The sequence below is a fragment of the Physella acuta genome, unplaced genomic scaffold, assembly GCF_028476545.2.
Source record: "Physella acuta isolate Inbredline_101_S28 unplaced genomic scaffold, ASM2847654v3 ptg001613l, whole genome shotgun sequence".
In the NCBI taxonomy this organism is placed as follows: domain Eukaryota; kingdom Metazoa; phylum Mollusca; class Gastropoda; family Physidae; genus Physella; species Physella acuta.
The window spans coordinates 90,174-106,149 of record NW_026733127.1 but is presented as its reverse complement, the minus strand read 5'-3'; the positions used below and the strand labels follow the sequence as shown (position 1 = coordinate 106,149).

Genomic DNA, 15,976 nt, shown 5'->3' with positions numbered 1-15,976 from the left:
TTTAACCTGTATACAATCTGTATTCAGACAAGTTTAGCTCGTGTTTAACCGTGTTTAATGCGTTAAGTTAAACTCTGCGCTTAATAAATGTGTTTAGACTGTAGTTTAATCTGGGTTAACCTGCTTTATAACGCTTTAGCTCGCACTTATTTATTGTGTGGTTTAACCTGGATTTAATGTGTCATAAGAACTTTAGTTTAGCCTGTGTTTAGGCAGTGTCAAATGTAATGGTCCAGTTATCGACTATCGTTAAGTAATGTCACGGTATTGATTTTAAAATCACGCTTCGTATATCTGCAGTGGTCGATACACCTGATTAGGTTAATCACACTTTGTAAGGTTAAATGCTGAGGATAGAAGCTATTATACAGCCGTTACTAGATGAGTTACTGCTAGATCCAGGTTACGTATCATGACTGGCATTACTTACAGTAGCGTAGCGGGGGGGGGGGGAGGACACATGACTCTGGCGCCGACCTTAGGGGGCGCCAAAATGGGTTGGAAAAATAAATTGAAAGGTTGAGGGGGGTGTAAATCGAAAGTTTGAGGGGGGGGGGTGCAAATCGAAATCTTGAGGGGGGGTGCAAATCGAAAAGTTTGTCCCCGGGCACCGGGAAGGGTCGCTACGCCTCTGATTACTTATTCAAGTAACAAATTTAACAACAGAAGTAACGTTTAACACGAACATACACGAAACCACGTGACAACGACGTTACTACAGATAATAGCAAACATGAAGCAGAAAAAAAGCTTATAGATAAAAAATTAAGTTCGGGGGGGGGGGGGGATCGGTCTGGTACCAGACAGAGCTGGAAGGACTCAGGGACGTTTTATGCACTTGATTCCAGGATGCTCTGCTCACTACAGCAGAGTTTCTTCCCGGCATCTCTTCGCTCATGTATGTTTATAAGCTTTAATCACCACAGATTTAATAGTAACGATGTTTTTCTATAGTTTGTTAATAATATTGTAGGATATAGCAATGTTTTCTCTATAGTTAGCACGTTTACGTCATCGTGGCACCCCCAAACCTTGTCGATTTGTACTTAAAAGACTATGTAAAATTAATTAATCAATAATAGAACTGGCAAAAAGCATTTTTATTCCGTATATTCTGCAATTTTTTGCCCTCGCTACGCCTCTGTATACAACAACCAGACAATAGTACATTTATCATCGTCACTTGTTTCTCGCGTACACTCTTTCTTCCTATCCACGCTTTGTTTTACTTAATGAATGGACTAAAAGCAACTGTTAACGCCATTGATTTATCGAACTAAAATTAGATCGGGAAGTCCCGGAATGCGGCTTCAAAGAGACATTGTCACGTACATTGTGTGACCGTGGTAAGTGGTCTAAAAATAAACCAAGGGCGATATATTTTGATTAGCAAGTCATCGATACTGAGTCTAAGATAGAAAATATATTGAAAATCATTTTGTTGATTAAGTAACTACTCTTAGGTTTGTTTTCATTAAAATTTCAGACGAATTCTATTTGGTTTAAATAAGTCTAGTGTATGCGAAGGCGCTAAATAAAATAAAAATTCCTTTATATTCTAGACCTAGCAACCTTTTGTATGCCGCGAACAGTTGTAACGATTAAATCTTGACATGCTTGTGTTGTCAATGGAAATGAATTGATCTGGAAAGTGATCGAAATGGTTGCAGTAGTAGTGGGTTAAAGTTGTGGTAGAAGATCAGAGTACAAACACAAAGACAGACATTGCGACACAAGGAAAATTGTTATCTAAGAAGTAATGAGGGTAATGTGTACGTGTACAAGTGCTTGTAGTTGTAGTTCTACATGCGGTTACTGGTCTGAATGTGTACATGTTGTTATGGGTGTATGTGTCAAGGCAGTTAAATAAAGCCTCCACACTACTGCACGGGTTGGGGGGAGGGACATTTTTTCTCCGGGGAGGGATGGGGTTACTTAAAATTTTTAGGGGGCCGTACTTTTCCCAGAAACCATGAATATATATATATATATATATATATATATATATATATATATATATATATATATATATATATATATATATATATATATATGTGTGTGTGTGTGTGTGTATTGAATATATACATATACGTATACATACAGCTATATGTATATATGATTATATATATATGCTATATAATATATATATACGATATATATATATATATATATATATATATATATATATATATATATATATATATATATATATATATAAATATATATATATATATAAATATATATATATATATATATATATATATATATATATATATATATATATATATATATATATATAAACGCTATATATATATATATATAAACGCTATATATATATACATATAGCGTAGATACATATAGCATGTTAATGAAACAAATAGAGTGGCCTTCTCTAAAGAATGTCAATACAGCAAGGCAAAGAACCCCAGGGGCGATAACTCCACGACTACGTGACGCCAACCAATGTATAATCGATACTTGTCGTATAGCTTTTGTCGTCAGTATATCCCCAGCTTATCATTGTAATCCTATAGATCGGCTAAATGTCTCATCGCCTATCGGGAACATTTATTTAAAACTGCCATAATAAATCGTTGTATTGTTTGGTTTAGCCCGAAAGGAGGTTCTGTGAAAACGAGTGTACAGATTTGGAAAATATTTGCCCCCCCCCTCCTTTCCCCCTGCCCGATTTCATTACCCTAAACACCTGCCTTTTACATAGTTACTTATTAATATATTAAAAATTAAATCCAAAATTAACTATAGAATTATATAAAATATTATAAAACAATGATAGGGGAAGTAACTAGGCTGAATGATGTACTCGAATCCTCACTTTGGTAAGCAACAAAACAAAGTTTAGACTAGGTTCACACCATATTGTTCTTTTAAAAATAGCATACAAATGTCACGAGTATAGCCAGTTATGACGTAGACACTTCTTGTGTGACTATGGTGACGTCATCCTGGTACAAAGACGTGTTGGTAACGACGACTTGGACTACGTCATTGTTGGTCCGTTATTTCTTGCCACTAATGAATGAGAAGACCATAATCAGCCTCCTCCAATCAATAACCAGTAGCTAGTACTTGATCTGTGGTCCTATAGTGTATAACGGATGAGCGATCGAAGGCCCTCCATCTAATTTGTTTTTTGCTTGTCCAAATGAGGACAAAGAATTCGTTAGAATGGAACTCAAATGAATTCACAATGACGCAGTGATCAATCTAAACATTTCTTAAAAGTATCATTGGGCCACTTTCACTATCTGCGTATCTTGGGCCATTGCCACAGTCTTCATATCTAAGGCCATAATGCCATAATAAAAGTCTTCACATTTCGGGCCAACAGCGGGGTTGCTTTTTTTTTTTAATAACTTAGAGCCATTATTAGTCATAGTACTTATTATCACAGTCTTCATATCTAAGGCCATAATAACAGTCTTCATATTTTAGGTCACTATCGGAGTCTTTGTTTTAATTTAGGGTCATTATAAGCTTAGTACTTTAGGCCATTATCACAGTCTTTATATATTAGGCTATGATCGCAGTCATCACATCCAATATCATATTGTCTTCAAAACATAGGCCTTTGGGTAATTAATTTATCATAACTACATTTCCCACAGCATGTATCAAACATACTTTTCTAAATCTAGGTATGCCGCCCTGCATCTTTTCTTTTCGATATGCATGGCATCTGTCCGATGACTTTGTTCGATATCTGTCCGGAAGTGGGTTTTATTATATTTGTCCGAAAGATGAGGGGGGGGGGTGCAAATGAAAAGTTCGAGGGGGGGGGGTGCAAATCGTTTGTCTCCGGGTCACTACGCCTCTGGGGCTATGGTTCTTTATAACATGGGGGTATTCGGTTCAGATGGCCTGTGGTATCTGGTTCCTCTAAATGTATCAGGTACTGTGATTATGGGGGTATCCGCTTCTGTAAAAACTGAGGGTATTCGGTTCTGTGAATCTGGGGTATCTGGTTCTATGATTCTGGATGTATCAGGTTCCATATGGGTATTCGGCTCTGTATAGCATGGGGTATCAGGTTCCATATGGGTATTCGGCTCTGTATAGCATGGGGTATCAGGTTCCATATGGGTATTCGGCTCTGTATAGCATGGGGTATCAGGTTCCATATGGGTATTCGGCTCTGTATAGCATGGGGTATCAGGTTCCATATGGGTATTCGGCTCTGTATAGCATGGGGTGTCAGGTTTTGAATGGCGGGGGATATCCGGTTCTGTGAGGCTTGGGGAATATACTGAGTGCGACGAAATAAACAGGCAACACTTTTTTCTTCATGGTCTATTTAGATCATCCTATCTGATTTACATTTTCATTTCACAAACATTACAAATATAATTGGTGCAAATCCTAACTACCAACACCACAAATATAAATGGTGTAAAGCCTAGCCCCCAACATTACAAATATAAATGATGTAAAGCGTAACCTCCAACATTACAAGTATAAATGGCATACAACATGCCCATAACAGAACTCTAACCAGCATCACCAAAACTGGATAACCTCCATAAATCCCCACTAACACCACTTAAACCTAACCTGTTACCTGGCTTAACCACCTACTGGTTAGACGGTTATATCCTGTGCACCACCTTCCCCATCCCTCAACACAGAGATAGAAAACCACTATAAAAGTCAGGCTCTCAAATAAATCAAAGGCAGGGAAGTTACACTTAGCTGTGCCTAGTGAAATCAATTCATTTTATTTCTGTGTTGTTTCTTTTGTAGTTCTCCAACGTCTAATATTAGAAGATTCATATACATATACACATATATTCTAATGCAAATATATATATATATATATATATATATATATATATATATATATATATGTGTGTGTGTGAGTGGGTGTTGTGAAATATGTGTTGTGCATGTGCGTGCATACATTGTTCACTTGTGTGTTGTGGTGTGTGTTCATGCATAAAAACCCTATCACAGGTCTATCTGAAAGATTTTCATATCAAGTTAATCCCTGACAACAAAACTTAGATCTATGTCCAAATCATCACTGAACAAATATAATGCAACAACTTTTACATCATAGTTTAATTGCTTTTATTGTGTGGAACATTTTTGTTTTTGAATTGTATTTCTAACTTCCTATAGTGTGAAATATATTCCATTCACAAAAATAAAATGTAACATAGTCTCTCCTACTTTGGAGTCAGGAGAATTTAAAATATACAAATTCAGCAGCCAGATAAAATTTAAGACATGTGTCCTTATAAATTCTTTGGATATTACAGAGTCAAAACTTTACTAGCAATAGCTCTTACTCCAAGCCAAAAATTGAACATAAACACCTTCTGACAAGAGACGGTTATTAGTGTTAAAGGTGCTAGACCTTCATTGAAATATAAGGAGTAAAATAGTTTTACTATCATTTACAAAAATAAAATGGACATTATATTCCAGCTGTTTGACAAAGGTTAATTAGCTTAATTAGCTTTAAAATCAGATTGATCCATCTGGACCTATTTGTGGATCATTAACAACATTGAAACAGATAAAGTTGTGCCCTTACATTTGTCAACCCACGCTCAAATATTTCTCTCACAAAAAAAAAAAAAGTTCAATTTTTTAAAGCACAAGCAGATCAAATGTGAATATAAAAACACAACCTTAAAAAATATATGAATCAATTTTTTTTAACAAGACAGTCAAAATGAAATAAAAACCTTTGCAAACCTTTCACACTGAAAGTAGTCAGAAAATACAATCATTTTAATTTTGAAGCAACATTCGTATAAACAAGCCTAAAAGCTCTTTTGTCTAAACAAAAACTGATACACTTGTATTTTTATCCTTTTGAGAGAGAGAGTAACAGAAGGTTTTAAGTTCAACCAGCTCTGATTGGTATTTTACTCATGTTGGCTAAAACAAAGGCAGGGAGCTGAGAATAGTGCTGACCACACTCTCCTTTTTATGTGCAGAGGTCACAGAAACTGGTCAACTCTACTTCATCTGTCCCACTGACCACTAAATCCTATAAGGTATCCTTACTATTTCTTCCAAGATGTACTATTATGACATCCCAAAAAAGAAGAGAAATTCTTTAAAGGCATGTCCTTGAGTAGTAGAGACATACAAAAATAATTGAAACCACATCATCAACCAGTATACCAGAAGCAAACAACATTCGATCAACTGGTACAGCTAACACCAAGCCAAACAATGTACTCAATGTAGCACAACTACATCAATGTTCATGTTTACACTTTTAATTAGTGAGCATTGGACTTATATTTGTCTTAGAGAGATCTTGTAACACAGTCAGCCATTCAAACTGCCTGGTTTACAGAAAAACACATTGTCTACAGAACACAGAAATGATCACTTGATTGCTGAGTAAACTTAAGCAGTTTAGATAAGGGGAATAACTCTATAATCAAATACCAGTGAAATTGTGGCCCCTAATCAAGGTGATATACAATTTTTGTTAAAATGGTACATATCACAAGTGCATTAACAATTTTTCTGTTGCCTGAAACAATATTCTGTATTTAAAAAAAATTAATTCTTGCACTATGTAATACACTAAAAAAACACATTTACACACTAACCAGCACACAAGTAAAACAAACATGAATGAAGTACCATCATGTCCACCTCTGTTCTATCTACTTTTTAACCACTAATACAACAAATGTTGACACCACTTTGTTGCTCTACATATTTCTTCCCATCCTTTTAAAAAAAAAACATATGGACTTTATTTGTTAGACTACTGCTCATGTGTCCTGGCCATTACAATATTGTCATGTGATAAGGACATGACATAGCCTTTAAACTAATGTCCTATGCTTAAGACATTCCAATATTGTCCCACAAAGGACATGTCCTAGCCATTATAATAATGTCCTTCAACAGAATCATGTATGGGGGTACATTTGATATTTCACACTTCCTGATGATTTTAATAGTGGCTATTGGATGAACAAACTAGGATGAATCTTCCACAACAAAACTTAATGTTTAGTTGACATCACAGTGTTGACAGCCCTATAAAACCAAGGGCAGCACACACAGGAATGATTTTCTGACAAAATACATAAAACACACTTTTTTAAAGCTTAACAAAATACATAAAACCCTTTTTTAAAGCTTAACAAAATACATAAAACACATTTTTTAAAGCTTGACAAAATACATAAAACACATTTTTTTAAAGCTTAACAAAATACATAAAACACACTTTTTTTAAAGCTTAACAAAATACATAAAACACATTTTTTTAAAGCTTGACAAAATAAAATACATAAAACATTTTTTTTTAATTTGACCTAAACATTATAACTTTGAACAACCATAAAAAAAAACCAGAAATATTAAACTGCAATCACACAAAGAAAAAAAAATATTCATGGCTGGCAAATAATTTATTCACTGATTGGATCACATAGATATTTCTAAGAGAGAGGCAGTTTGATGGTAGGGTGGTATTGTTATTTTTATTTATCAAAGCCAGCTAGATACATCACGACCTTTTAATTAACAGCACAATTAATGTTACTGTAAAATTTGATTTTAATCAACATTTGGTATGAATTTATTTTTATATGTATTTTTTTTGTATGAATTTATTTTTATAAAAAAACAAACATCATACACAGTGGGTTTGTAACACATTGTCACAAGATATACTTTATACATAATAATTATTATAATTCATCTTTGTTAGGTGAATCTTTTCTTTGGAAATAAAACATAAAGGCTAATAGAATATGTGACCATAAAATATTTTTGTAAGTATTACAACATGAACTACAGTTTATTAGAAAAACATGTTATTTTTAAATAACGCTTAAAAACAATTATATTTAAAGCGTCAGTCCCCCTGACCAATCAGACACAACCAGACATTAGTTGATTGACATTATTTCTTGGTCCACATCAGGATACATGAAAAAATTTATTATTGCTGTAAAATTTTCAAAGAATATTAGCTTTCTTGAGGTATACTTAATGTCTAACAATGTACTAGTAAAAAGTAAAGTAATGTTCCCTTTTTGAACCTGATCGTCCATGGGGCAAGCGAAGTAGAGTTCACCTGTTTCTGTGACCTCATTATATGAAGGAATAGTGTGGTCTGCACTATGCCAAGCCACCTTTACTTTCCCTAACATAAGTTAGGTACTCATCAGAACTGGGTGGATTCTGGGATGTTCTACTGACTTGAACCCTGATCCAAACTAGAGATCTAGACTAGGCCTTCCGTTGTGTGGATGGATGGAAGAACCATACAAGATCTAAGAATTATTGCTTTCTTGAGAGACATTTTAATGGGCCTAGGATTTTAAGAACATTAGTCAGATTCAAAGAACCTTGCCCAACTGAATGTCATACTTTTGTGATTGAGGGCTTATTTGATTATGTGTGCTATTTTTATGATTTCAAGGTTAAAACATGAAAAGTGATATACTTGAGCCATTAAAATTTTAATCTTGTAAAATGTGCTTGGTGTATATAAAACATTAGGGGACAAGTAATTATGTTGTAAAGCTTAGTGTCAGTTTATTAAATGAAGCTAACCAAGCATATTAATCAAAACAATAAAAATAGTACTTTGGTCGTTAAAAAATAGTAAATTATATGATAATTAGACATAAGAGCAATTGGACAAAAATGAATAGTTAAGAAAATCTTCAACAAAGGTGTATGGCAATGGCCTCTCCCAATAATCTTTTAAAGATTCAAATTACATTTCATAACATACAGGCCCAATATTGATTTTCAAAACAAAATTGTATTGCAATAAATACTCAATAAAACAACACAGCAAATGTTAATGTTTAGCAGGACACCAACTCACAAGTTGGAGTCTTTTAAATTTTGTTAACTTGTTATTTTCAGTGTACTTTAGCAATCATCTTTAGAGCTTATATTCAGCCCATACATAACAACCTACATCAGTAACACATTGGTACTGAGATAACAACCTTATCTTATACTGTAGACCTTCTGATATCCAGGGACCCGAATATCCATACAAACATTTCCCAAAACAAGGTGAGCAGTTTGGATATGTATAAAAATACTTAGAATTATAAACATTTGGGAAGAAACTGGTGTTAATTCCTGTGGCTTTTAACTTTAAATTTCATCTTCTGAACATGCAACCAAGTGAATTAACTTGAAATATAAATAACAATAATACTGAATAATATTGATCTGAAACCATGGTGTGTACACCAACTTACATTGAAATGTTGGAACAGGAGAAAAGCAAGGACTGAGATTCAACAATGGTTTTGTTAAATTAGATAAAAAAAAACAAATGGAATGTTGAGCAGCATTAAAAAACGAGCATCAGCTAAGAATCATTATTCGTGTAATATGACCGTTGAGCTCGCACTGTTACCAATATCTTATCCCCATCATTGTTTATAATCATCCCAGTCAAGTTTTTCCCGTACACACAGCCCGTATCAAGACCTGTGGCAAAGGGCAGCTCCTGCAGGCCGCGCCTAGCATCGTGACCGTAGTACACATGTTCCGGGCCCACCCACAGCGTGCCCCACTGAACACCAACATCTGGTTTACTTTTGGCCACGTGAACCGGCCCCCACAACGTGTACTTTGATACCAGGTTCCTCATGTGGCATAGATCAATCAAACACTGCTGCTTCAATGGGATCCCAGGTACCATCCCAGCATGGACAATGATGGAATTTATTTTCGGAATGGTCAGGGAGTAGGGCAAGCTCTGCAGGTACGAGAAATCTTCCAGGGTTAAAGTACTCAGGTACGTATACTTAGCTGGGAGCACATAGTTGTCTATCTGTTGCATGTTACGATACTCTCTAAGCAGAGACTCTTCATGGTTACCTTTCACAGCCACGGCCTTGCCTTTAGCCACCAGCTGACGAATGTACGTTACAACCTCCTGGTTTTTGGGACCTTTGTTGAGCATATCCCCAACAAAGATAATAAACAGGTCTGTGGTGTTGATTCTGTTCATTGCTTGAGTGATGAGATCCTGAAGCTCATCAAAGCACCCATGAACATCTCCTATAATTAAAATGGGTCGGTCTCCAATGTCTTCATCAGTAATGACAATATGGCACTTTGATGGGGGCGTCAGGCCATATTTTGTTTTGACAGGGTATGGCTTGATGTGGATGTATATTTTCCTAATCAAAGATATGATGTTAAACAATACTGCAGCCATTTCCAACTCAACTCTGCAACAGATTAAAACTTCATTCAAATATTACTATTACAGGAATATCTAATTTTAAATTTTTTAACAATTTAAAGATGTAATGATTATTCTTTTAATAAATTAGGACTGTAAAAAAATAGATTAACATTATAAACAGACAGTGCCACTCTGGGTTATGGTGTAAAATAGCATACTGAAAAGAAAGATTTTTTTCATGAGTTATGTTAATCTTTATGGCTTTAAGCAAAAGCACAACAGTTACGCTAGTAGTTTTTGTTTTGTTTTTGTCTTTACAAAATTTATTTATATGCATTGGTCTTTTAAGGTAGTAGAAGTAACACTGTATGTGTATAAAGCTAATTCTGTTGACTCTTCCTGCTTCTAAAAACTGATGCTGAAACTTGTGTATCTTACTGTAAAACAGTTGATAGTTTGCAGTTTTAGATACATCCAGCTTACCATGAAATGATGCTGTATCTTACTGTAAAACAGTTGATAGTTTGTAGCTTTAGCTACATCTATCTTACCATGAAATGATGCTGTATCTTACTGTAAAACAGTTGATAGTTTGTAGTTTTAGCTACATCCGGCTTGCCATTTCTGCATAAAAGCCATAGTCCTATGGAAAGAAAAAATTAAACAATTAGCTTTTATTCCAAAACAGAATTAAGTATTAATGAAAATTTTTTAATCCAAGTTCTGGCTCAAACTAATTAAATGCTGAATTTTTTTCTCTGCTTCAGCCTTAGTAATAAAATAACAACCATTTTGATAGTATGGTGGGGTGGGATTAAAAATTTGAGAGAGAGATGGTCAGATTGTACAGCGTACAAATGCAAATCCAGAAAGTGTTGAAGTCTTGACTCACCTAATCACAGACTCTATAGTTTTTAAATAGATTTTTTGTTTTTTGTAAATTAGACCTAAGAATCTACATGGATTTTTTTTTACAAATTCTTTTATTAATCTGATCCTTTACTTTAAGCTATAGGCCAGATATAATCTAGATTATGTTTTTAAAAATTTACTGTGTTATTTTAAACAATTTTTTTGTAAAGTTGGTTTAACTTTACTTAATTGTATATGTTTTGTGATTTTTTTATTTCCTTTTTAAATACTAAAATCTGTGCTGGCAATATACTCTCCTGAACATAGGTGTGTTTGATGGCTGACCTATTTTAGATTATTTTTATTATTGTATTGAGTTTATATTCAACTCAGTGCAACAAGCCAGGCAGTGGAGATGCTCTCTGGCGTTCTGCTAGGGATAAAAACTATATGACAAAGCATCACTTAAAATACCAACCAATTAGGCATAATTAATTATGGTGGCATTATCAGGCACTGACATAATTATGATAATACATAGATCTAGTTAGGGGTCGTCCATAAATGACGTCACACTCGTAGTGGGGAGGGGGGTCCGTAATTTTGTAATGGTGTGTGATGAGGGGGAGGGGGGTTCAGATGGTGCGACGTCACATTTTTGCATTATAAAAAAGCAATGTTAGAAAACGAATTTTAGACGTTATTTCGTGTTTTAGAGAACTGTTTTAATAAATTGCAATAGGAATTGATTAAAATACTCTATTTTGACAGAGTTCAGACAAGATTTTGGAAAAAATATCAATGTTTTAAGAAAAATTCAACTGCAATTTTGAGGGGGGTTGTAGAGATGTGATGTCATTTAGGGGGGGGGGGGTCTGGCTTTTTGTGACGATGTGTGATGGAGGGGAGGGGGAGAGATAAAAATTGTCAAAAAAAAGCATGAAGTCATTTAATGTCATTTATGGATGACCCCTTACTATCACAAGTTTATTAGCCTACTAGTTATACATTATAATTATAATATATACATCTATAGTTGGCCTACATTTTAAGTTACAAACATAGATCTATAGGCCTAAGTGATAGTATATAAATATAATATACTTAAGTAGTATAAGTCATTAATAATATATAATTATTATAATATAATACTATAAAAAGTATAATGTATAATAACCTAGAATCTAGTAATACTAGATAGTATTTTCCTTGCTGTTTACTAGATCTACTACTACTAGATCTAGCTAGTGTTAAGTTTACAATGTACTGTAGATTAGTGTAGGTAGATTGTTCATGTAGATCTACTAACTACTAGATCTAGACATTCTAGTACTTGAACTTCAATGTACGAATGTAGAACACAAACGAATGTAGAACACAAACGCAGGCAGGTTTCACACTGACACTTGTGACTACTGAATTCAGAAGTCACAGATTTTGTAGTCAATTGTGTGTAGGCCTATAATTTATAAATATAGAATAATTAAGATAGTTGAAGAGCTCACGAATTTGTCTTTTTGGTTTGAAGGCCAACAGTTAATTTTTAGTCTTGTCTGTATCATGCAGATTTCTAATTCTCGATCTGGATTCTTAAAGTCAAGTTGCTTAATCGGTGACATATTTATTAAAATGTTGATTACTTCAAACGTACAACCAGAGTTACAGTTCCTGGTAGAGTTGTTGAGTTTAAATAATGGTATCGATACAAAATTGCTCACTATTTTTGGCTCAAAACATTGAAACACTCAGTTTGTTGAGAAAATAGCTTTTAGATTATGAATAAAGGGTTATTTTTAAAAAGACGTTGAAATGGTATAAGCTAGTTTAACAGGTAATTGGGCAATCGACATCGAAAGTTTGTTAATAGATCTAAATAGTACAACTGGTAGTCGGACTTGCATTCAAGTCAAAACAAAAATGGCGGCGCCCATGAACAATGCTACAACTCCGGTTAATTCGGGGTCTTACGACTTAAACGAATTGGGTATTCCTAAAAATCTCACTCCCAGTGATGTATCTAACTTTAATCTTATTATTGATCATGTAATTGGTAATAAAAAACGACCAAGAGCTGATGTCACCATTCCGATCGGAGGAATCCCTCAAATGCCCTTGTCACGCGAGGAACTTTTCATCCGTGGAATATTTGACAGCTGTGCTTTTAAATCCACTGCAAGTTGCGTTGTTGGTAAGATAAAAAAAAAAATTAAAAAAAAAAGAAACGTGTAAATTCATGGACCACATTGTGATAATGTAGAGTCTGGAGAATGTTTATACTGGATAATAATAAATAATGGAATTAATCTTCTTTAAAAAGGCAAGGGGTGTTACGGTGTTAGCACTGGTTAGTAGTGGTTAGGTTACTCACTGGTAGTTGAATTTACATAATTATTCTACTAACAACCCAACACTCCTTTTTTTAAAGAAGATTCCATTATCAGACACCGGTATCTAGGCCCTATCTAGTATCTATAATCAATAATCATATTATCATCCGTAGAGTCTAATATTATCTATCGTTTTAGGTACGTAAAATCGCCTGTGACTTGTAATGTGAAAAACAGGTGACTCCTTTAAATTTTAATAATTATTTCACATTTTGAGGAGAATTTGTGTTTTTTAAAATACAAAAATGTTTCCATGTTTTATTTATGTACATGTTTTTAAACAATTGAATTAAAACTTTTTCAGTAATAAATGAAGACTAGCGATGTTTCCAACAGATGCAACCATGCTCATTTACTATAGCAGCCATTTTGTTTAGGTTTTATTTTTATAAACTTATAGTGCTAGATTCAGGGGGAAGCCACTCTATTTTACAAATGGCTGCTGTTTATATAGCAAATCTTGCTTGCAGACACTGCTGTTAAAAGTTAATTTCTGGCCTATATTGATATATTTAGCCATTGATTTAGGTTTATTATTCATTTATCTATATTTGACACAAACATACCACAATACACTTCTATTAAAGTCTTGACAATGAGGTAATGTTTTCGTACATTAATAGCCGCGGGCGATTTTACATACCCAAAACGATAGATTACCAATATTACTAAAGCCCCCCCCCCCCCCCCGAAAATTTTTTACCGCCCCCCCCCGAACGAAATGAAATGTATATAATTTATATAGAAAATATATACTTTTAACAGTGTCCGCCCCCCCGAAGAAAGTTTACCGCCCCCCCGAAGATTTCAAATGCCCCCCCGGAGAAAAAAGTCTGGAAGAAACACTGTACTAGACTATAGCAGTCACTATAGAGATTTACTGATGATCTATTACTATATCTAGTAGTAGTAGATCTAGATTCTAGATCTTGAATCCAGTTTCAAACTTTTATTTGTTAGTATTAGTACTAGTAAGTGGGCCTACTATTACTTTGTGAATTTCACCTAGGCTACTGACTATGATTAATGTGACATTACCACACACAATCTCACACTCATCTATTCAACAATCCCCCTCCCATAAAATAACAAATATAAAAGCACCCCAAATTAGCCTACGTACTAATTAATTAACAGTTAGATATATAATATTTTATAGCTTAATAATAGATTACCAAAAAATTGTATGAATCTTTTTTTTAACAAAATTGTATTAAACAATTGTTATATTTTCTAGGGTTTGCATTGGGTGCAGCATTTGGTTTGTTTACCGCTGGCGTTGATCCAATGTCTACTATGTCTACTGAGACTCCAACAACTCGCATGGTGCTGAGAGAAATGAAAGCTCGATCCTTATCTTACGGCAAAAATTTTGCACTGGTTGGAGCAATGTTTGCTGGGACAGAGTGCCTGGTTGAGTCTGTATGTATTACATTCTTGAGCCAGAATATTGTTAAATCTTTAAGTGTCTTCTTGCTGGATCTGTCTTGTTCTGCCTGTAATGTTAACATTAAACATGTTTGTGTAATTGAATTTTTTTCAGTTCAAGTTTTATATTTAAATTAAAGGTTGAATGATGTGATTGAAACATGCTTTTTAAATGCATACGAACTGTAGTTTATGACTGGTGTATGAGTAGCCATCCTTTAAATAAAACTGTTAACTATCTATCTGATTTGAAAAAATATATTCATTTATTTTATATATGCGTTCATAATTCATAGAAGAATAGACTAGGATTGGAAAGAGCATGCTTTGTGTTTTAACTTTTTAAACTTTTGTATATTATACAGTACAGAGGAAAAACTGAACTTATCAATGGAACAGCCTCAGGAGCTATTGTTGGTGGTGTGCTTGGATTAAGAGGTATTTCAAATACAAATTGGTGTGAATTTCACTTTTTGTGACGTGAGGTCTTTTATTTATTTTATCCAAAGTAAAATTTTATTTAAAATGTATGTATCTATCGTATGTCTGTTATAGTTTATATATTTTGGTTACTTTCAGCTGGTCTGAAGGCAGGTATTTTTGGTGCTGTGGGGTTTGCAATATTTTCTACTGCCATCGACTACTATATGAGACATTTGTAACATTTTAAGATTTTAGTTTTATGAATTTAACATGTGATGTATATACAAAAAAGAGTTGTAGAAATCAAATGTAAAGACAGTGTAAATATTATTTAAAATTTGAACAATAAAAGAATCTACTATGTCTGTGTGTATTGGTGATTTTTTTTTCTGAAAAATAAAATGAGAGCTGTTTGTTTTCTTGCTGTAAAAATATCTTGTTGTGATTATGTTCTGTTTATTCATTAGGACTTCATGTAAAAACTCATAAAATAAATACATTTACACACATAGTGGTGTGTGGCTTAGAAAGTTGTGCATGTTGACCTAAGGAGCATGACAAAAATTAAACACAACTTTTGCAAATAAATCTTGTTCACAATTTTATTTCAACAAGCAACCTTGCACACATAACTTGAGCAAATTATTCTTATATACAAGATGTACTTCAGCAAACAATTTTTTTACACAGAACTGCATCAACAAATCTTTCT

General features: G+C 33.9%; 2 protein-coding genes across 2 annotated transcripts; one reads left to right on the top strand and one right to left on the bottom strand.

The window, feature by feature from the left end:
- Positions 1-6,375: 6,375 nt before the first annotated feature.
- LOC131929316 (bis(5'-nucleosyl)-tetraphosphatase PrpE [asymmetrical]) lies at positions 6,376-10,210 on the bottom strand. Its single transcript, XM_059285428.1, has one exon. It carries the CDS (start codon positions 10,202-10,204, stop codon positions 9,347-9,349), a length of 858 nt encoding a protein of 285 aa, XP_059141411.1. The 5' UTR covers positions 10,205-10,210; the 3' UTR covers positions 6,376-9,346.
- A 2,536-nt stretch (positions 10,211-12,746) lies between these two features.
- Positions 12,747-15,629, top strand: LOC131929314 (mitochondrial import inner membrane translocase subunit Tim22). The gene is made up of 4 exons (XM_059285426.1): positions 12,747-13,214; positions 14,651-14,835; positions 15,207-15,279; positions 15,421-15,629. Exons 1-4 carry the CDS (start codon positions 12,944-12,946, stop codon positions 15,501-15,503), a joined length of 612 nt encoding a protein of 203 aa, XP_059141409.1. The 5' UTR covers positions 12,747-12,943; the 3' UTR covers positions 15,504-15,629.
- Positions 15,630-15,976: the final 347 nt, after the last annotated feature.